This window comes from Pogona vitticeps, chromosome 5 (assembly GCF_051106095.1).
Source record: "Pogona vitticeps strain Pit_001003342236 chromosome 5, PviZW2.1, whole genome shotgun sequence".
Classification (NCBI taxonomy): Eukaryota; Metazoa; Chordata; class Lepidosauria; order Squamata; family Agamidae; genus Pogona; species Pogona vitticeps.
In genome coordinates this window covers 14,921,683-14,945,470 of record NC_135787.1, presented here as the reverse complement: position 1 = coordinate 14,945,470, position 23,788 = coordinate 14,921,683, and the positions used below count along the sequence as shown (strand labels likewise).

The window sequence follows — 23,788 nt, the reverse complement described above, 5'->3', positions numbered from 1 at the left end:
CTTGAGATTACGAGCACATGCACCAAGGTGGTGAACGCCCCAACGTCAAGGTAGGACCGCAGCTGGGCTATCCGCCCAAGATGAAAAAAGGCGGAACAGACCACAGACGCCACCTGGGATTCCATGGTGAGCGCCGGGTCCAGATGGATCCCCAAGCTGTGGACCCCATCCTTGGCGGGCAGGGTCACTCCCCCAAAAGAGAGGGAGTTTCCCAAATCCCCAACTGTAGGGGCGCCCACCCTTAGTACCTCCGTCTTGTCCGGGTTCAGCCTGAGCCCGTTCTCCTGCATCCATTCCAGTACGGCCTCCAGGCAGCGCTGAAGGGACAGAATGGCATCTCCTGCAGTTGGTGAAAAGGAGATGTAGAGCTGAGTGTCATCCGCATACTGATGACACAAGGCTCCACACCCCCTGATGACCCCACCCAGCGGCCTCATATAGATGTTAAACAGCATTGGGGAGATGATCGACCCCTGTGGAACCCCACAATTGAGGCTCCATGGGGCCGAGACGCTCTCCCCAAGCTGTACTCTCTGGGGACAGTCCTCCAAGAAGGAACGGAGCCAGGCCACCTATCCCCAACTCAGTGAGCCTCCCCAGGAGGATACCGTGGTCAATGGTATCAAAGGCCGCTGAGATGTCAAGGAGGACCAGCAGAGACAGTTTGCCCCTGTCGGCCTCCCTCAATAGGTCATCACACAGGGCGACCAATGCCGTTTCTGTACCATGGCGCGGCCTGAAGCCCGACTGGAATGGATCCAGGGCATCTGTTTCATCCAGGAGCGCCTGAAGCTGATCGGCCACCACCCTCTCGACCACCTTGCTTAGGAAGGAAACATTGGCGACGGGCCCTTGAATACAGTGAAGGTTATGATAAGTACAGAAGAGAACTTAGAAGTAATTTGTTAGAAATAGTAAGAGTCTTGCAGTTAATTCATTTTTCTAAGAGTAAAGACATAGCAGCCTTTTATTATGATTGTAACTTAACAGTGGGTAACTTCACTCCTTTTGAAGTGTAATAGTAACTTTCCAACTACATATAGTGGCTTGCCCTCCCTTAATGATAGAAGAGAAATGTTGCATGGTAAAAGCTTTGGCTTGTGGTGCATTCAGGTTTCTCTATTTTTTTTTAAATTAATTTTCTCACTTGCACAGGACAGGAAGGTAAAGAATTACTTTTTAAAAAACAGTAAGATTGAACTGGCGTAGGCATATGTGGACTATATCCCAGTTTTTTAGTTGCATGTGAAGAACTGAGTTATAGTCTATAACGTTTATGCCAAATTAAATTTCAGTTTTTAAGATGCTAATAGAGTTTTCAGCCACAATGCTGTTGAAGTAGACCTAATGTGTTTTCTTCTTTTGCTTGCTGTCCGTCTCATAACTGGGCATGTCAGCACTAGGAATTCAATAATTCACGAACATTTTTTTATTTTTGTTTGTTTATAATATTTTTAATCTGCCTTCTTTAAAAGGACCTAAGGTGGCTTACAATAGTTAAAAGGCAGCATTTAATAAAAGTGAGTATACAATACAAAAAGGATCAGTGAATACAATACCAAAAAACATAAGCAACACTGAAACACATTCAAAAGCAACAAGGCACCACAATCCATTGTAAAAATAAATAAATAAATAAAAAACCCCACTCGGCAGCCATTCACTCAAGGGAAGCTTGCCTGAATAGAAAGGACTTTGCCTTCTTCTGGAAATACAGTAAAGATGAGGCCAGCTTAGCCATCTGTGGGAAGGAAGTCCACAGTCTTAGAGCAGTAACAGAGAAGGCTCTTTCCCATATCCACACTAAATGCGCCTGTGAAGGTGCCAGGACCAGAGGAAGACTTCTCCTGATAATCGTAACGCTTGAACAAGCTCGTAAAGGGAGATGTGGTCCTTGAAGTACCTTGGGTCCAAGCCATTTAAGGCTTTATAGGCGAGAACCATCTCTTTGAATTCTGCCCAGAAACAGATTGACAGCCAGCAGAGCAACAAAAGTATGGGGGGGAAAGCAGCTTTTTGCAATGAAAGTGTGTCTGGGGGGGAAGCAGGAATTGCTTTTCCCCTCCACTTTCTTTGCAAAATGTGTAGGGGGAAAGCAGGGATCAAAGTGCTTTGATCCCTCCCCCCCTCCTTCCGTGTATAAGATGACCCTCAAATTTTCCTCTATTTTAGGGGAAAGTGTCATTTTATACACAGAAAAAAACGGTATATACTACCGCATTGTGCAAAGCACTCTCTGAAATTTGTTTGAGTATTCTTTTATGTTTTATAGTGGAGTGAAGACTATTGTCAGTCCTGAAGGCTGCACGAAAAAAGAACACACAAACGCACAGAGAGAGAGAGAGAAGTTCCCTTGCAGTTTTGAAAAATCCATCTTGTTGGTGTGTGAAAGGAGGGGAATCTGAGTAGAGCAGCATAGGCATCCTTCAGTCTCGAGAGACTATGGTAACATGCTCTGAATCGAGGCGTGTCCTCTCCAGAGCATGAAGCCCGGGTAAGGTAATATGGAGGATAGGCTGTTACCCAAGCAGCAGATCCCCCCTCTCCACATTACTGAAATGGTCCAATGGAAAGGCAAGAGCCAATACAACTGGTTCCAGCAATGTCGCAGGAGTTGGCAGAACGACACATGCTGCCTTCGGGACTCCAGCTCCGGAGTTTGCCTCGAGGTTAACTCCTGAAGCCTTTTCCATGAGTGGATATAGCCACAAGGCAGTGGAGGTTTGAATTTGGAGTTTTCCTTCTCCTGGATGGGCTGCCTTCCATGGCTGACGAGCCCCACCTACCCGGCCTGCTCTTTAATAGTGCAAAAGTATGATCTGATCCTTAAAACTTTCCTGACTACCCGGCTTATGCAAATCTCATTGGCTTTCCTATTTACCATATTAAGGCCAGATATAAAATTTGAGAATTTCGGCGCGCGGTCCTGGAACACACTCTGGAACACACTCCTGGAACACACAAGAAAAGAGTAGAGCAGGGATCAGCAAAAACAGCTTGGGTGGGCTGCATGCAGCCCTAGGCCACACTTTGCCCACACTTGTTCTGTGGCGTTTTACTAAAATGGCTTGGTGTTTTGTAGCCTGCAGTAGCTTCCACAGCTGAGCTTTCAGGAGGTAGAGGACTTGATAACAAATACATAAACATGACTAAGCTGTGTACGTGACCCATTAGCTGCTTTATGACCACTTGCAAATAATTAAGTTAGAAAGAGAGATAATCTAAGGCTTCAGGCCCATGCTATGCTCAGTATTTAATGAACGGGTTGATTTTCTGACCTGTGCACCAGTCAAGCTGATATGCAGTATCCCATTAGCTTCTCAGTGATCTCTGCCTGAAGACTTTTGCCTGTGGAGAGCGTATAGTGAATTACTGTCCCAGTACCACTGCAGGAACTTGTGCTTAATTTGGTTTGCAGAAGTTGTTCATACATGTACCTTCACGATAAGCTGAGTGAGACGGTGTTGGTACTTTGGACCTTGCCTCTCAAATGGCTTTGCAGTTGAACAGTACTGAAATAAACTCTGCCACACATTCTTAAAAGCGGGGAGAAGTTAAGGCATTCGCTGAAGTTATTCTGCGTTTTTGCGAGTATGTCCTAAGGCAGCGTGTGCAATTTATGTTCTAGATGCAGAAGGAAAATCTTGGCTTTCTTGCTAAAATACTGTGGTGTCTTGAGGTTCAACCAAGTTTTCAGACTCGGACCTGCAGTCCATATTTGCTGTTGCTCAGAAACCTAGTTCTTGTCATTGCGCAACTGAATCTAATATTTGGTCTGTATTAACATGCTACTGTTGGATTCAAAGGAAGGGTGCAGCTTTGGCTGGCGTACAAGCATCACTAATTCCCTCCACCTTGTCCTGACCCTTTTTTTTTTTGTCTTGCCATCCAGGGACTCTTGCCAGCATGCAAGTAATAAACAGATAGTTCCCCTTTCACTTCTCACCATGCTCTCCCCTTTAAGAAATAAAGCAATAGAAGCGAAATGGCACTCCCCATGTAAACATGTTATTAAGAACGTAACATGGAGAAATGGAAACAATTGCAGGTTGACGCAAACATGGTATTTATATTAATTAGGATGTTTTGTAGGATCCTGCAGATAATGTTGAGTGAGATCACACCCACCAAACCATCAGTGATTTATAGCTAGTTTCTGATGTCTATTGCATGAACCTAATTAGCTGATCCGTGTGGTCATGCCATATGAGTCATATGGTGAAAAATAAAGACATGATACTCTCTTGTAACTTCTTTCCAGGCAGGTGGTGATATTTCTGTTCCCAAGGAAGGTTGTCTGACAACTATGTTTGTTTTAAAACATCATATCCCACCCTATACATATATCATGTGTGTTTGCGTCTAAGCTTGCAGTGTTGTTTTCACTCTTTTTGAAAACCTGCAACATTAAAACAGCCACTAAAATACCCTATCCAGGCAGCAGTAAAATCAGTTGATTTTGAAACAATATTGTGGTTCAATTAAAAAGTTAGACAGAATTTTTTAAAAAAGCAACCCTATGCCTCTCTAGTCAGCAGTAAGACCCATTCAGTTCAGTGGGACATGCCCAGGTAACTGAGCACAGGGGCTTGGTCTGGTGCTTAAAACCTGATAAACATAAAGCAAGCAGCCAAGAAGGTGTGCTGCAGAATGAGAGAGCTTGGCAAAGTAACTATTTTTGACTACAGGTCTCAGAACAATCACATTGGCTGGGAAATTCTGAAAGTTGTAGCCTAAAAAAAGAAGACAAACTGCTTCTTTTTCAAGCTCTGCAGAACAGGGAGAGAAAACCCACTCCTGGTCACCTCTCATGATGGTAGTTGGAACACTCTGTGAAGGCATGTGAATATGATTGCGAGGGATGAGCAGATTCGGGTAAGTACAAGGGAGCTTTTAGAACTCTAAAGATTACCGTATTTTTCCGTGTATAAGACGCCCCCACACACTTTTCTAATCCAAAATTAAGAAATCTAAGTGGAGCTTAGCAAGTGTAGGGGGAAAGGGATCAAAGCGCTGCAGGATCGCTTTGATCCCTGCTTTCCCCTCCACTTGTTTTTGTTCTCTCTTCAGCTTACTTCCGTGTATAAGACGACCCTCAATTTTTAGTCTAAAGATTTTAGACAAAAGTATAGTCTTATATGTGGGAAAATACAGTGAGCTCCGATGGGCTGGCAAAATGAGCATGGTGAGGAGACAAGACTGCCAGGTGTTTAGGATCCTGGGAAGCAACTCCATTTCTTGGAAGGAAGGCTGGGAAGTTACTGAGCGATGGCAGGTCAAAGTGTGGACTCCCTGCTCTTTCTTCCACTCCAGTAGCCACCAACGAGCTTGGTGGTTGCAACCACCCCTTTCGAAAGAGAGGGAGTGGTCTTATGCTGTGTCCGTCCATTGTTCCATCTCCTGCAGCTTTGCCCTATCAGAGCTCTCTGATACATTGTAGGAATTACCGTCCCAACCATCTGGAGGGTAATAGGCTAGCAATAACTAGTTTTTAAAATAGACTTATTTGTTTCTTCGATGTCCTATCTTTTCTCCAGTAAGTGCCAAGTCTTGTGTAGCTCTTTTTCCTCTCCTCTCTGTTCTCATAGCAACCTCACAACCCAAAGGCTGGGTTGAGAGGTTGTAACTGATACATGATCACCCAGTGAGTTTCGTGGCCACATGGGAATTTGAACCAAGGTTTCCTGGGTTCTAGACCAGCATTCTTATCACTGCACTACATGGGCTAAGTTCCACTGCTGGCAGCAGCTTCCCAGCCCATGAGATGCTGAGGATTTGAACCTGGAACCTTCTCTGTACCAGCTAGGTCGTTGCAGCAGCATTTTTGAATGAGCCACTTGTTTGTCCATGTCATAAAAAACTTGTAGCTAGAAAAAACCTTGTGGGTCAGGTCATGCCCCCTCCAGAACCAGGAATGCTGTTTAAATATAAACCCCAAAGCATCATTATCTTTGGGGTATCCGTCACTGGCTGAAGTTAATTAGCTGATTTCTGTTCCGCTTAAACCCTGTAATATCTCAGCCTAATTCAGAAAATACCCCTGAGGTCCTCCTACAAAAGCTAAGGTGTTACTATCTATTTTGAAAAATGGGTAGACTTGCCAAACTGCATCTGACTGATAAGAGGTGGGAGACAACATAACAAAGTTCGCTGGCAGGCTCAGCCAAAATCAGCAAGATCTCTCTGTTAACCTGGTATGCCATTACAGTTAAAACAATCGTAGCCTTGAGAAAAGAAGACCGAGGGGAAATAGAATAGCACTTTTCAAATACTGTACTTGGAAGTACAGAGGAGGGGCAGGATCTGTTCTCATTTATTTATTTATTTATTTATTTATTTATTTATTTGATTTTTACCCCGTCCCTCTAGACAACGTCTACTAGTCATCCCAGAGTGCTGAACACATAATGATTGGCTCAAGCAACAGGGAGCCAGATTTGGGCTGAATATCAGGAAAAACGTCTTAGCTGTTAGAGCAGTATGACAAGAGAATCAGTTACCTTGGGAGGTGGTGAGTGCTGCAGTGCTGGAGGCATTCAAGAGAATATTGGACAACCATCTGTCAGTTCTGCTTTGCTCTGGATTCCTGCCATGAGCAGAAGGTTGGGGTCGATGGTCTTATAGGCCCTTTCCAGCTCAGTTATTCTACTATTCCATTCTATGAACTAGTTATTTTTTTCCTCCTGCACTACAAGCAGTATAAGGTTCCCATGGCACTTTGAAAAGCTGGTGATTTATTGTGGCATCCTTTTCCATGGAATAGAGTCCACTTCATCAGATGCAATTATGTGTTCTCCCCATTTGAAATGTGATGTACAAGCCTGGTCTACATGAGTAGCAGAACACAGTGTTTGGGGCAATCATGTCCCTGGGGAGCAATATTTTTCTGTTTTAAAAAACCCTCCCCCACGTTGCTTGTTTTAGGAAGAAATAGCAAGTAGGAATTGAAGGCAATGGAACTGTCCGCTTCGGTTTGCGGAATGCTTGTTAATGCTTTTCTATCTTAGAAATTGCATTGAATAGAAAATGATCAATTAAGAAAGTATTCTAAGGATCATGGGGTCCAGCATCCAAACAATGCAAGAAATCGACAATTAAACAAGGCAAATATAGAACCAGCACTGCTGGCAATGAACTAGGATAAAAACTTTCACCCCCTGCTTTGCTAATTTCTGCCTGCAGGAGGGTTGTGTTTTTTAATTGTTGTTTAACTGCAGGAACATTCCAGTCTGGAGTTCCATGAAAGCTACAGCCTCGTGTCATACAGTCCATTCTATTACCTTGGTCTCCTGCATACACTGACCAGGTCAGAGTTGTGACCATTTGATCCCAGTGTTTGCATTTGTTATATTTTTTTCTTTCTATTCCTGGAAGCAGATTGATTCTGGGCAAGGTTCTTTTATCTGAGGTCAAACCAGTGAGCTATTAAATAGTTTGACAACCAAAGCAATTGATGATATTTTGAGTATGCAAATGTTTTATGAGAATGACATGACCTGCAAACCCTCTGTGTGTGTGTGTGTGTGTGTGTGTGTGAGAGAGAGAGAGAGAGAGAGAGAGAGAGAGAGAGAGAGTGTATGTATTTCTGGTGTCAGAACAAATACAAATGGCTCCTAAGTCCTTTTGCAAACATTAGCCTTGGAGAGCGAGCTCTGACCTTACAGGTCTCCATGAGCTGTCTTGATTATTCATTTTAGAGGGAAGGTCAGTGTTTTACCTATAGAAAAGGTATGCCTCTTAAAAGGAACATTTCTGGGCAATGGGGAAACTAAATGCCTAAATGACAAAACTTGTCATTTAGGCATTTTGTTAGGGAAAGAGTAGGAGTCGTGATTTACTGCCTCTATGCAGCCCCCAAAACAATTTTATGGTCTGTGAAGGCTCCCCCACCAACCCTACAAAAAATTCACATATCTAGGAAGCATGATTTTTCTCTACAACAAAGCTTTTCTCCAGGTTGTTTGGGGGGGAATAAAAATTTCTATTTTGTCTGTGTGTGTGTGTGTGTGCGTGCGTGCGTGCGTGCGTGCGTGTGCATGCATGTGTGTGTGCGTGCACAGATTTCAAAGGGTCCTGGGGCTCTTTGACAAGCACAGATTCCCTTAGATGACAGTTTGGACTGCAGTGGGGTTCATTCATTGGACCTGATAGTCCTGGAAAAAAGATCCTTTGCTTAGCAATTTTGGGTAGGAAGGTAAAAAGCTTTACTTTCTGGTTGAAATGCGATTTTTCTGTATACAGGGACTTACATTGTTTTCTGCAGGGGGAATATGTAATGTTTGGTCTCCTGGGCAAACCCACTGTAGCCCGGCATGAATGCAACACTTCAGTGAGAACTAGGCTTACCCTGATGCCAGTTTCTGTGTATCTGCTGACCCCTACCCTCAACACTGTTCAGTGTGCAGCTGCATTGCTAAGATTTGGTGACAGGGTGGGAGAAAAGAAGTATTTTCACTTCAGCTCAAGATTTGTGTTCTATGTGCATCTTGTTTTAAAGGAAGAATGCTCCTTTTTGGGGTGGATAAATCGCAACTAAATTTTAGTGGCGTGGTAGGTACTACTGTACAACCCTCATGGATCTGAGGGGAATGCACCCCAAACTGTTTGAAAGACCTACCCCACAAGGTTGTTGTGAGTTTTTCAGCTGCCACTTCTCAAGTGATTTGAGCTGGAGTTGGTGGATGGAGGTTGCAGTTGATTCTGTAGCTAGTTCGTTCTAATCATCATAGTGCTGGACTGTGGTTCAGGAGATTTAGGCTCAAATCCCAGTCAGAAACTCAATGGTCTTGGGCCAATTGTGCCTTTTCCTACCTCACAGGGTTGTTATGAAGATCAGGTTGGGGGACGGGGAATCACATACGCCATCTTGAGCTCACAGGAAAAACTGTAGGCTGTAAATGCAAACATGCATAAATAATAAATCAACATTTGTATGCAATTGTTTTATTACATGGTTATACTTGTGGGTTTCTGTGAGATAAAAATGAGGTTGTTATTGTGATGGCTTGATTGTGGGATCCTGTTATCTTTGCTGTGTTATCATGCTTTATTTTATTCCTGCCCCACTTTCCTCTTTATGGTGTTAAACTGATAAGAAGGAACTTTGACCAAGAGATCAGATTTAGGAAACAGTAGGCAAATGTAAGTGTAGCTGGAATTATTTCTTCCTCTAAAAATTTTTTTGGGGGGGGGGATTCCTTCCCACATTGTTAGGATGCTGTTTTGTACAAGCTGACTTGGTGATATTGATAATATTTCCTTCATGACTGGTCAGCTGTGTGACAGGTCTGACAGACAGATTGTCCTTGTCACATCCCTGCCAGCTTGTAACTGTGGCAGAAATCCTATAGAGTTTTTACATTGGCATAATATATGTGGCAGAAATAGGTGGCAAATCACTGTAGGTTGACAAGTTCATGCCTGCATTTGCTATTGGGCACAGCAAATGCCTATGCGGTTTCTATAACTTGTGTCATTTCACTGCTGAGACTTATATCAGCTGCTTTACAGTAGGAGGTGTACCAAGTATAGGCATTGAATGGTAGTCACTAGGAGAACCAAAATGGGAGTGATGCTCATGGTGCCAGACATACAGAGTTGGCTCTGTGTGCATTTTTGTCTTAGGGCAGAGGAGGGAGCCATTGTTTGTATGGTATCAGTGATTTCAATACATTGGATCTGCCACTCTCTGGGATAAGGAAAGGGAATTTTCAGCTTGTGGGCCTAACGTGGCTCATTGAGGACCTCCATCTTGACTGTGCCGGGTTCCCCAGTTTCCCCACCATCTCAGAAGACAAGAAGAATGGGGGTCCAGAAGCCAAAGACTTTTGCAGTTTGACAGTCACCACTGCCCTGGCCAGCCTTTTTTGCATCATGAAGTCAAGGGAGCCAAAACAGCCACATACAGCTGGCACTTTGAGAGCTAGCAGTCCGTCTCAAAATGTCATCCGAAAGTCTCCAACTTTGCCCTTCCTGTGGGAGGGAAACGGAATGAACAGAACTTGACTCCCAACAAAAGTAAGCAGGAGACATCCCAGATTGCATTTTGGCCAGGAAGCCAGTGTTGTCATAGAGTGTGCAACCCATAGAGTGTTGCACAGTGGCATGTGAGGCCCGTGATGGAGCGGAAGGATTCGGATTCTGCCTCCAAACCAGTTCCCCACAATAGGGTGTAGGACACAGATGGCTGACTTTAGCAGTTTTGAAAAAAAGCAAAGGATAGAAAAGTAAAAACAGAATATTCTTGGAAGCCTGCTTCCAGTTCGGGGTGGAAGTTGCACCCACTTTTAATATATAATTGTTTACGTATTTACTTATGTAAACAAAATCATATTCTGGAAGTTTCCAGAAGCAGAAGAGGACAGTTTTTCAGATTCCTCCCCCTCCCAACAGGGATGGAAAAACATACAGTACAGTGGCCACAATAATTGGCTGGGGAGGGGGAGGGGGGCACATACGGTCTTCAAGCTGCACTTTAACCATCCTGGTGGAAGACATGGTATAAAATAATAGCTATCTTTTCTCCCCTCCACTCTTTTTGGTAGGAATTTACTCTTTGTTTCATGAACAAGTTATTCCTCATTTTAGGAGCAAATTAGTCATGTATGCAATGACAGGAAGCTTTCCACCCTCCTATCCCAACGTCCTAGTTGCATTTGTGGCAGATTTTTGCCTTATCATTGCTGTAGAAATCATCCCTCAGGTTTTGCTGCTCAGCTGCCAGTGGCTCTTGACAGTTCAGCAGTTTATCTAGTTCTGCCTTGGTGAGCACAAGCAAGTGACTAGGGATTTTGTAACCTTGAAGAATGCAGATTAATACTTTTTTCTCTCTGTCGCCACAAGCTCCTCTCTTAAGAAGGCAACAAAATATGGTTCTCAGTGCTGCAGCCTCTGGTTTCACTCTAGTCTTGACGCTCCTGTCATATAAATTAAATTGCAAACAAAGAATAGAAAAGTTATACAGTATCTTGAATTTATTTGTCTCATAATTGCTAATGACAAATCTGTCTTGTTTGGTTTTCAGCTCCCAAGAGGACGAAAGACCTATGTCACCCTTCTATCTGAGGTATTTACTTCTGTTTGTTTTCATTTTCTTGGTGGGGAAGTTGGCTTTTAGGAAATCAGTGCTGAGGAAGGCAATTAAAAACCTTTACCACTGTGCCCCAGAAGAAAATTCCATCAGATTCAGCTGGGAATTTTCTTAGTCAGTGAATTGAAGAGGCTGTAGATTCAGGACCAGCCACAAGAAAGCAGTTCTTCACACAATACATGATTAACCAAAGCAAACTTGAGATTTTAAGTTAAATTATAGCCTGAGGCAAAAGGGTTCAAACCTTTCTCATATGGGTTCTATTTACGAAATTACTTTTCAGAGTTTCTTCAAAACAGGAAAAGATACTAAACAAAAGATAAAAGGCCAAAAAAGATTGGCAATTGCATATAAACAACACAAGGACTCGTAATGAACTTAACACTGAAGCTGTTTTTCTCAGCTTTCTGTTTAGATTCCCTCCCTCTCGCCAACTGCCTGGTTTTATCGCCCTCACTCCCCCACACTACTTTATCTCTCTCCTCAGCAACAAGAACCATAAAGAGTTTTATGGCACTTTAAATATGACAAGTTTGATTTGGCCTAAGCTTTTGTGGACCGTAGCCCACTTTGAGTGCAAGCAAAAAAATCAAATAAAACCAGTTAGTATTTAAGGTGCCACGACATTCTGTGTTCCTTTTGCTACACATGAGGGAAAACCAATATGGCTACCCTTCTGGAAATCCCATCTCTCTACTAAGCAGTCCCACCCCTCCTTTCTGTGCCATCCCACTTGACCAGTTCCACACCAAGTTGGCTGTGCATTCACATTCATGCATCTCATTGACATGGAGAGAGGAATCGGACCACAAGTCCTGATTGACACCCAAGCATTCAATAGCCCTGCTTCAGCATCTCCCTCTTCATCTCAAGGTAGGGATACTGAAAACAAAGCCACTGAATATGTTGACTTTGCGAGTTGTGGGCAGCAGATACAATCCTCCTTTCCTCTCCACATGTTCTATGTATGATGGATGCATTGAAACATGTGCACAGGGCTTTAGATGCCTTTCTAAAGGAATTAACCAAGTTCAGGGCTAATTACTGGTGGCTGCATATTTTCCAGACACCTTTCAAGTTCATAAGCTGTGAGCTTCTGAATACCGGTGACTTCAAGGGACACTTGAGCAACATAAGTATTTGATAATTAAACATTGCTATTACACATTTCTGAATCCAAGGTGTACATTAAGCATGGGTTTTGGACCTCCCATAGCTAGGAATGAGCAATTATGCTTACAGGAGTACGTGTTTAGTATACAGCTTTAAAGATTTTCTACTTTTTAAAGGATTACTCTTATTTTTCCCTCTGTTCCAAATGGTGGTTCATGTGACTGGATTTCCCCTCTGTTATTCCCCCAGCAGCTATGAAGTGTTCACTAGTTTTAATGGAACATCACAAGATGAGTCAGAAAAACTGCAATATCCCCTAGCATTGTCAAGTCACTTACAATTTCATTTGTAGTGTGCAGCAGAAGACCAATGGTAGACTAGTGCTGGGAGCCACACATCTCAAAATAGTTCGTCATATCACTTAAAAAATAACATTGGAAAGACAAAATAGAGATAGAGAATGGCTCGAGATGATGGAGAGACAGCTTAAGAAGACTAGAAGTCTTAGATATGAAAGTAGTATAGTCTATGTGTTCAAAAGCAAATGGATTTTCATCTAGTTTTAATGTTTTATATGCCACTGAGAACCATGTTTATTAATTAATATATCAGATGCATTTCAGATGCAGTAGCAGTGTACTATACACAGGTATAGCACCAGCCAAATCAAAGTTCTTAATACCTACCATGTTTCCCCAAAAATAAGACGGGGTCTTATATTAATTTTTGCTACAAAAAAACGCATTAGAGCTTATTTTCAGGGGATGTTTATTCAAATACAGTCATGTCATCATCTTCTGGTTGCTGCACAATAGTGGAGGGCAGGGTTTCACTTAACTGGGACTTATTTTGGGGGGTAGGGCTTACATTACGAGCATCCTGAAAAATCATACTAGGGCTTATTTTCAGGTTAGGTCTTATTTGGGGGGAAACCGGATAGTTAACAGCTCCAAGAACACGAAGTAATTCCCTTTCCGAGTGAAAACCTAAATAGGAAATCTCTTGCATTCACAGTTTACAATCCATCAGAAGTTGGGGAAAGTCCATGATTAATAGAAAAGTATTTTGTCTACTTTTGGAACGGAGGTAGAGAGACATCTTGTCTGATTTCGGTGGGCAAAAAGTTAAAGTTCTGGATGTTGGCCTGACTTCAAAGATCCTGTGCAAGTGATTTATCCAGATTAGAGCAATCTGCCCTTCACCTGGCCTCCTGCTGGGTAGAGAGAATAGGAAGGACATCAGAAAAAGAGGAGGGCAAAAATTCAAAATATAAAATGATCTTTTTCAGGAGGAAATGCAGCCTTAAACACACACACCCCTGAATTCCCCTCTGTTGTTCAGAGATGACAGATAGCCACTGTCTGTCCTTACCAGGGTGTCCTGGGATCTATAGTTCAAAAGAATAACATTTCCCATCTTTGCAATAACTTAAAATAAAACTCATTTAATATTGTTTTCTGCTTTCATAGCAGATTAATTTTACAATGAGACATTTCCCTAATGTGTTATATCGTGCAAATTATGGCAATCTAGAAATCTTTAGGTTTAGAATTTGTCTCAGGCCTGCTTCTGATCATTCCTGTAATACATAAATAGAGGAATGGCACCTGGGATGATAGTCCTGTGGTAAAACAGCTTGAAGGGGCCCTAGTAGCATAGCCAATACAGCAGTGTCTTTTAATTAAGGCAACACACCAGTCTGGGTTTGTACACATCATTCCCTGAAGTTTCTTCTTCTTCTTCGTTGTCTCTGTGAATCATGCATGTGGGTTATTTCTGCAAATGCACAAAACTCCGTTGGAACATTCCAGAGCCTTAAAAGTCTGGTAGATTGATCCCCTGCAGTATGCAAGTTCTGTCCACCACCATATGGTAAACCTTCTGTTTCCTTTCAGCCATGATTGAGAAAACATCTCTTGGATTGTTTCAGAGCCTTTACCTTCTCGTCATCCATTTTCTCCCTGCCCTTTGTCGTCTTCCTTAATTCATTTATTGTTTTCATGAGTATTCCTCATTAGAAAAAGAAATAAAATAATTCGTTATCATTGCCCTGAGGCCTTCCTGCTTCTCATGGCTCCAACAGGCCCATTCAAAACATGCACCAGTTGCACTAACAAAATCCCTCTCACAAACAGAAGCTCAAAGTGTCTTTGCTGCTTGAGCGTGGGACACTGGACCCAGAACTGTCAGTTCTGTAGACTTTTATAAAGTGGCCATCAAGAACTGACAATCCCACCTTAAATTCTATTTGTGGAAGAAAGCGCATCTCTAAAGAAGCAACAACACATTTCTAAAGAAGCAGCAACCTCCGTTTCTATCCTTCCAGCAGTAAGACATTATCCAAACAGTAGACACTAATGGAGGCAATTCAGCCTGAATCTGCTTATGTAAGATCTCAGAATGATTCAGCATCTCGGGATATGCAACTTGCTTAACCAACACCTCCCCTCAGGGTCGATCACAGGCATCCAGTATCAAGATCTACATCAGCACCTAAGCCAAAGTCTTCCTCTACAGCTAAAAAGAGGAAGAAGCATATTGATTTGAAGTCCAGCAAAGCCAAAAAGACCAAATTGGAGCCAAAGTCTGAAGAGCCCCAAGCCTTGCCTTCAGTTCCACTACAGAGCAAGGAGCAGGACAATTTGGTCTGCCTCAGATCACTTTGGAGGACATTGATTGCGCCCAAGACTCCATGTCTTCACCGTCATTCAGCCACTTGCCATAGTCGAGCCACCTGATTCAACAAGCTACAGAGAAGCTCTCCTCACTCTGTGGAAGCCCTTCTGACTTCCAGCCCACTGAAACAGCTTGAGGCTGACCACATTCCCAACAGCCTCCATTGAGAACTGCATCTATAATTCAGGAAAGGAGTTCTTCACCCTAGAAGTATCAGCAGAAGTCCCATCACTCCCACACCACAGCAAAGCCATTGTACCTCCGTACTACCAGCTTGCCATCCCCATGGCACATCCATGTATTTTCTGATACCAGCATGTTACATTTCTCATTATGAGGCATAGACGGGATCAACATCGAGATCCCTGGAATCAAGCGATAGACATTCTGCCTCTAGATCACCAGAACCCAAGAGACCCAGAAAACAGTGGTCTCACACCTCTCATATTTCCCTTCAGTCGGTCTCCAGATCACCAGTGCTGGAGAGACCTCACCAACATGGAAACCACAGCCACCACAACATACCTTGTTCAGTTTCAAAGTCACTGGCACTGAGATGAATTGAGGCAGAAAACCCAAACTGATTGAAATTTATCTTGAACAGATTTGAAGCCTACCTCACAAATTCTAAGGAGGCGCATTCTACACCGAGACAGAAACAGTGGCCTACATCAACATATTAAAGTATTTTGAACCAGTATTTAAATACCATTTCCCATACTTGACTTCACCTTCCTCATAATTATCAGCAGTGGGTTGACACCGAAGCTATAGACCCTCTGAGCCTATTTCCCCTTTGGGGGATCTTGCTACAAAAAAAGGAAAAGATATGGTTCAATATCTATGATATTGAGTCATTCTCAAAATCTTAAGCCAACTTCAAAACTGGTGACTAAACTTTCTAAAGATTCTTCAAAGGATTCCACCAAGTTGGCTTTCATTCCTAAAGAGAAAGATCAACACAAAATTAATGTTACCTCACATTCACAAACCTCTGAAATCCAGGGATGACTTCTCCCCATCCATTCTAGGTGCTACCTGGAATCACATGTATGTGGTTGACATAAATTCACCCTCTCTATCCAAGGACCTTTGATTTTACTTGGATCTCATGTACTGGACAGTCAAGTCTTTTCAGCTGGAGGTCCGTCCAAAGACCATTTCCCCGATAGTCAAATCTAATATATGATCAAATGAACAAAAACATGGCCATGCTGGTACATATTGGCATTCTACCATCTATGCTTGACCTCATAAGAAAGCCCTGGGTTGAACTATGTTCCCTGCCACCCACTTCTACGAAGGGTGGAGAACCTTTAGAAGATTCAAGATAAGGATGCCATCTACCTATCAAAACACCCACTGCCGAACTCTGTCATTGTGGAGGCAGAAAGATATATTCAACAGTGGCACTGGGAACAAGAGTGGCAAATTGTCTGACTGTAATGGGAGCATACCACAGATTTCTGTGAGATAAGATCCAGGCCCTTTTGAACAGCCTGCCTTAGCATAAGCATACTTTAGCCATGACTTTCCAATAGGAAGCCATGGTCCTCACCACACAGGAGATGCTCTGCTGGTCTTTCAAAGGACTCCAGATCACACAAAGAAGGCCCACCATTTGATGAGGAGAACCTCTTTAATGAGAAGACTGATGACATAATGGATAACCTGTGTAAGAAGAGGAAAATAACATAGCAAAAGGCATTTTTTTTTATCCACACTACCAGCAATGTCACTTTCACTCTTACTGGGAACATCCATATTCCTACCAGTTTCTCAAACCTCCCTCCAAAAGATAAAAATCACATACAGTCACAGCATCCCAATATTACCATCCAGTCAGCCAGCAACAAAGATTTAAACCTTCCACCACATTGAAAAGACACGACGTCCAAGCAAAACATCTGACTTCTTTGCCCCAAAGATCTATATCCTTCTGATTACTCACTCTCACAATGGCATTCCACTTTTAGCGCCACATTTCACTTCCTGGCACACCCTCACCAACATCATCAAGTTGACCTTCATGCAACTTGGCTATGGAGTTGAGTTCATCTCCCTCCTGCCAACAGGTCTCTTTAGACCCACAACGCCATCTCAAGTAGTAAAGGATGAAATAGCGACACTCCTCCAGAAAAATGCTATCCAAAAAGTCCCCTTGGAATTGCTGCACAACTCCCTTTACTTCATGGTGCCCAAAATGTACAGCAGTCTGAGATCTACCCTAGACATGAGGGATGTAAACTCACACATAGAGACAAAGAAGTTCAGAATGGTAAAACAATATTGTCCTAACATACCAAATGGCAAAAAAGATCAATCCCAGACTCTTTGAGGGAACTTGCTGCTTCTACCACCTTTCTAAGGGACATTCAAGGGACATTCACCTTTCTAAGGGACATTTTGCCATTTGCAAAATGGCAACATGGTTGTAACCCTTCACCCTTCTCAAACACAACAGGCTCAATGGGAGAGCTAAATTTGATACAACCTTTGACAGAGTGGTAATCTCTGTTGCCATTACATCCCACCTGCCAGTAAATAAGCTTGTCATTCACCCATATTTGTGATTCACAGATACAATGAAGAAGGACAGATTGCTTACCTGTAACTGTAGTTCTTTGAGTGGTCTCCTGTGAATTCACACAGCCTTGCCCATCTTGCCCTTGGCATGCCAGACAGATTGGGTTTTTTGGACAATGATGAACCTGCAGATTTCACCACAAGGTATATGGAGCACGCACAGCACAGTGGATCAATCTAACAGATGTTTTAGGCTCTGGAATGTTCTCAGTAATATTCTGCAGGTGTAGAAAAGAATCCATATGTGTGAGAATTCACAAATGTATAGTGGAAGAATTAAAGTTACAGGTAAGCCACCTGTCCTTACCTAGCAGAGCTTTGTAATTTCCCCTGGTTGCATTTTAGCAGCTTGATGTTTTAGATTTACTTTGTTTTGTTTTTTGTTTGTTTGTGTTTAAATTGTTGTTCAGTAGGTGATTCATGAGTTTGGGGAGACCTGCCAAGAGGGGAGTCAGTTTGGCAGGAAAGAAGGGCTCAAGCTGGCCAACAGCTGCTTATTTCACTGCTTAAGAGCTCTTGTGATGAGAGGCAGATGTTGTCATTTAAGCAAGTCCTCCCATTTGTCTTTTCCCCACATGGTTGCAAGAATCAAATGGGAAGCCGTCCCAGCAAACCGAGGCCAGAAGTTGTTATGCTGGAAGGTCCTCCAACCTTGTTTTGTTCCTGCCAGTCAGTCTTGCTTAGATGTACACTTTTTAATGTGATAAAACAACTAAGCAATTAATGTAAGACTGTGGAGTGCAGCTTTTATATAGTACAAAGAGTACAGTGTTTGAGAGTAGACAGTTATGTAACATGCTGGGTGGATGTAAACAATAGCTGTCGAGATTCCAAGGACTACGCAGTGCTTGATGCTTGCCAATTAGCTGGAACATTATGTATATGTCCCTTTTTTAAAAAAAAATCAGCACTGCAAGTGTTGCAGAGTTCTTGATGGGCACAGTGCCTTGAGTGAGTTTTTGTGATGTCCTTTCTTTCCCCTCCCCATTTCCTTTTCAGGACATGGTTGAAGAGTACATTGAAAGAGAATACTTTAAAATATTTGGACCGTAGAAAGTTTGGTTGTTGAACCTGAGTTGCTTGAAATCTCTTTTCAGTGCAGGTTCACTTGTTGCATTCCCCAGCCTCTTCTGTTCAGCTAACACGAGTTCCTCTGGTTAACCTTGAACTAGCTCCTGCAACATTATCTGTAAAAGTAGAAAAACAAGTATAGGCTTGCGGCCAAAAAGCTGGCCTGTTACTTGATATCACTAGGTAAACCTCACCCTTCCTCACCTCTAGAAATCTTTTCCCTGCCTGTGTTGTCTCTGCCTTCTTTATTCCCTTAACCTTGCCTCCTTTCATTTGATGTAAACCACTTTTTGAAATTCTCTTTTCTTAGACCCCTCCTTTGCTTATTTGGCTTATCATGTTCTTCCACAACCTGGCATCCCTCCAGATATGGTGGGCCATTGTTCCACCCAGCCAGCCTTTCTGGCAGTCAAAAATATACAGAAGGCACTGGGTTGACGGTGGTGGGACTAACCTATGATTTTCTCAGCCCCTGCGTGACCTATCCTCCTCTGCTTTGGCATGTCTTCCTGACTGGACCTTCTTATAGAAACACTTTTGCATATTGGTGGAAGGAGACTCTTAGAAAGAGAACAGCTGAACTAAGAATGACCAGAGGCTCAGCCAGCTCTTGTGACAAGTGGGAAACTGAGTTTGTTGCCAGTGCAGGGTCTATTGCTGCTCTGACTACTAATATACTGTAGTTACTGCACTATAATACAATTTTTTACCAATCTGTTGTTTCTTAATATTTTGCTGGGTCCAAATGATACGAGAATTTTGCGTACCAAAAACAGTTATTTTCATTGACCAGATCAGCATGAGTATTTTGGTTTTTTTTTTTTAACTTTGTGCTCTTAGAGTTCGTCTAAAACAGGATTAAATAAAAATTCTTAACCTAATTTTCTAGGGCTACTTCCAAGCAAGACAGTTATTGCGGATTTGCTCTAACTAGTTCACTCACATCCTTACTGCAGAAAGTCTGAGTTTTGAGAAGACATAAGAGGAGCACATTCTCTACTGGTGTAAACATTAGGCATGTGCTATTCATTTTTTTGGGGGGGGGGGGGAGACTCCAAAACCTAGAATTCTCCATTTTGGTACTAGCACGCCTAAATTGTGCTCACCTGGAGAAAGACTAGGCTGGAAGGCTTCATGGCCTAGAACAGTCTGAGCCACAGCCTAGCATCCTGTTCAAAAAGGAAGTTGCCCTGCTGTTTGCTGGGAGATCAGCCTATCCTAGGCTATGAAGTTTCTTTCAGAAAACCCGAAACAACAGATGGTTAATATAATTGGAATGGGAATAAATAACACAGTTTCAGGTAGTCAACGGTGCTTGGCTGAAAACATATTTTGGGTGACCCAAGAAAGAACTATTGATTGGGTAGGAGAAAATCTTGTTTGTTGAATTTGGTAAATGCCTGTTGAGGCATAAAAGGAGAGAATCTTTTACTTAGTAGAATTTATAGCAGGGATCTCAGTCTGTGAGCCAAATAAATGGCCTAATTCGCGTTGAACCACTAACAAAGAAAAATATGACTCGTAGGATCTCATTGCAATTTCATGTCTTGTGTTTGAAAGTATCAGATATATTTCTCTTAGGGAGACACTGGTAACAGGGATAGTCTCCTTTCTGTTGTATGCCAAGTCTTGATGGGAGATGAGGTGGCTATGACGTGCAGTGCTTTTTTTTGCTTTTCCTATCGTGCATATTAGTGTTTGGTTTGTCTTTGTTACCCCACTGGGCTCCAAAGGCTACCATCTTGTATTAGAAAGACTCAAAGGCACCAAGCTTAACACAGCACCAAGTTAATTGTATGTTGCAATGATCATATCAAACTGAGCTGTATTATCCTTTTTTTAAGTGAAAGCATCTTCAAAAGAGGGGGAATATTATAGCTGAGGAGGAGCAGAGGAGAAGATGGTTTATCCCTTTCTCTGCTTGCTGCTTCTTTTTCTAAACTTTGCCCCAGCAGCATTTTCACCTGTGAAGGTATTCCACTGGGGCAAGGAGGGTATTTTAGAGGAGAATTTGATGTTCAAAAATAGCAGGCTGAGGAAAAAATTAATAGTTCAGCACTGCCTATTATTCTGCTCTAAATCTCTCTCCTTCCGAAGTAATTTTAAGAAAAATAAATAAATTCAACATGATTTATTTTTTGAGGTCCCACTTGAGTTTATTACCAAAAGAGTCTCACTGTTAATTTTGTGTGTGTGTGCGTCTGTGTGTTTGTTTGTCTAAGCAGGTGTCTTCCATGTCTGTGTCAGCATTATACCAATAAATATTATTTAAATATGCCTAATAATAATTCTGTTCATGAAAAATTCCATCTCTGCCATTGTATTGGAGGTACTGTGCCTTGGGTAGAGAGGATGATGGTGACATTTGTGGCAAAGCAGAGGAGTAGACACAGATATGTAACTCTTGCAACCACATCTGTAAATAGAATAAAATGTTAATCAGTTGTGTTTTTTCTAATAAAGCTGTCATATGTTTTAGGAGGTATTGTCTGCATTAAGAATGAATGCTCGCTATGTTGTGTCAATCATATTGCACTAAAGTTGAGAACCAACCACAATAACTAGAATTGAGTAAACCATGCCGTGGCATACAAAGATAAAAGGCTTAGCCAGCCCACTCAATTTTTCCCTGGCCTTATCTCTCAGAATTCTTGCGTATCTGTGGTAGAATGGTTCCCTTTCCTGATAACTGTATTGCCACTGTGGTAATACAAAAACATTCCTTTTACTTGTATTACTCACTGCTTACTTAAACTGATCTTTTGTAATTTATTTATCTATTTATTCTGTTTGTATCCCACCCTCATTAGTGCCGAGGCACTACTCAGGGCAGTCACAACATGTATAATAGAAAACAGAAATAAAGATAAAAACATTAAAATCAAGAACCATAACCCTAAATACATATCGCACCGATTAATCATATAAACCCAGAGTGGACCAGAGAAAAGCGGGGGGAGAAAATAAAAGGGGAGAAAGGTGATCAGCTAGAGTTGGTGTGGAAAACGTCCCTAAAAAGCAACGTTTTGAATTGCTTCCTAAATGTCAACAAAGAGGAGGGTAGACATAAAGTTGGAGCCACTCGGAAGGAGGCCCTGCTTCTTGTAGAGGATTTATGGGCCTCCTTCGGGGTGGCCACCTGAAGAAACCTCAACTGGGATGATCTTGTGGGTCCGGCAGATGACATTAAGGAAAGACACTTCGACAAATAATATGGAGGACTTTGTATGTGAGTGTCAGAACCTTGAACTTGATCTGGGACACAACAGGCAACCAGTGGAGGCAAGCTAGAACTGGAGTGATGCGGTCAAATTTGCTGACACCCATCACCAGTCTGGCTGCTGCATTCTGGACCCGCTGAAGTCTCCAGATCAGACTCAAGGAAGAATATTGCAGTAGTCGATCCGGGAGATAACCAAGGCCTGCGCCACAGTCCTGAGGGATTCATCAACTAGGTAGGGGTGAAGTTTGGCAATAAGCCTAAGCTGTGACTGCCAAATGTATTCGATTATAGTTACAGTCATCACCAATCAGCACTGTTGGAATGATAAGAGATGATGCCCAGTGCATCTGTAGGGACGCTAATTTGGGAAGGATTGTTTTGTGCCACATGAGGAAATCTCAAGAGGGCTGAGGGCTATTTTTCACATTTTCCAGTCGCCTCTATTCTAAGGTGGAGCTAAAGAGATGTATGTCCATGTTTAATATTTTCAGTATTTTAAATTTGTTTTTAAATGCATTTGTGATGCACTGTAAAGGTTGCTAGAACCGATTCTTGTTAACAGAAAGATGAAGTAAGCCGCCTTGCACCCTCTAGTGGTTAAAAGAGGGGGCACAAGAGTGGTTAAAAGAGGGGGCCTTCGGTTGCTCACCCCTGCCTGAGCGGTAGAGCGCTGTTTCCCAAGCTAGTGGGCATACCCCACCCTGGGAGATGTGAAGACATTTTAAGGGGGTGCAAGGAGGAAGAAATAAAGATGTGGAGGGAGGGAGGTGAGGACCAGTTGCACTCCTGGTGTCCATTGCTCACATGCATATATGGCCCCCCCGTCCCCCCCCCAGAGAAGTGGCACCAGTAAAGAGTTCCAGCACCATGGTTCCCAACATTTTTCGAGTCACAACCCCCTTTTATAATAGCCAAATAACCTGAGACACCACCACATTTGCATAAAAAGGAATTTTTAAAAGGGTAAACACATCCCTTCTCAGAAAGTAGAGGCTTCTTTCTCCCCCAAAGGCCTGTTTCTCAGACATACACATGTGTGCTAACTTTCATATTCTGCTCTGAAAGGTCAAGGAAGAAATTATTTAAGAAAGGCTACAACATGTATAAGGCAACCTGCAACCCCCCAGAAAACCCTTTGCAATCAATCCCCTTGGGAGTTATGACTCCCCAAGTTGGGAAACACTGCTCTAGCATAACAAGCAGAAGAGGGGGGGGGTCACCACAACGAGTTTTAATCTTCCTCTTCTCAGCTGCCACTCCTTCCCTCAGGGAAAAATGTGTCACTGCCAAAGAGTTTGAAGAAATTTGGGGATTTGTGCTCAGGCAAAATGTCTGAAGGATTACTAGACAGAGACTGATTCTAAGTTACCTATTTCATCTTGTGATTTTATGCAGATGTTAGGAAAATTTTCATGTAGCCGCAATTAAGAAAATAAAAGCATAATGTGTATGTATTTTTTTTCTTATTTACATTTTTTTTTATTTTTTTGGCAACAAAAAGGTGATGTAATCCGAAATTTTCTTAATGTCTTTCATTTGAAATGGAAGGCTAAAAATATACTAAATATTATCACCCATCTGTGGGGAGTGCTTTGTGAAAGTGGCCCCCTTCCTTTTGATTTCCTTGTTCTCATTGTTGAATGCTGGAATGAATAATGCAACAGACATCCCTCCGTGTTCTCATTGTTCCAAAGTTGCCTTTGACTTACAACAACCCTGTGAATGACGGATCTCCAAAATGCCCCATCCTCAACACGCCTACTCAGCTCTTATAAACTCAAGCCTGTGACTTCCTTTAATGGAGTCAATCCGTTTCATAATTCATTTTTCTCTTTTCCTGCCGCCTTCCACCTTTCCCAACATTACTGTCTTTTCCACAGAATCTTGCCTTCTCACAATGTGCCCAAAGGGGAACAGCCTCAGTTGCAACATCTTTGCCTCCAGAGAGAGAGAGAGTTCAGACTTGATTCATTCATCTTCCTGGCAGTTTATTACATTTAATCTCAGTGAAAGTTGTTGCCCCTTCTAGA

General features: G+C 42.5%; 1 protein-coding gene across 9 annotated transcripts in view; it reads left to right on the top strand.

Moving 5' to 3' along the window:
* The window catches only part of FAM13A (family with sequence similarity 13 member A), a 177,466-nt gene that overhangs the window by 98,188 nt on the left and 55,490 nt on the right, over nucleotides 1-23,788 (top strand). For all 9 annotated transcript variants that reach the window (XM_078394557.1, XM_073001961.2, XM_078394558.1 and 6 more), the window contains one exon: nucleotides 11,024-11,065. In XM_078394557.1, the coding sequence (XP_078250683.1) occupies nucleotides 11,024-11,065 (42 nt within the window). The remainder of the gene's footprint in view (nucleotides 1-11,023; nucleotides 11,066-23,788) is intronic.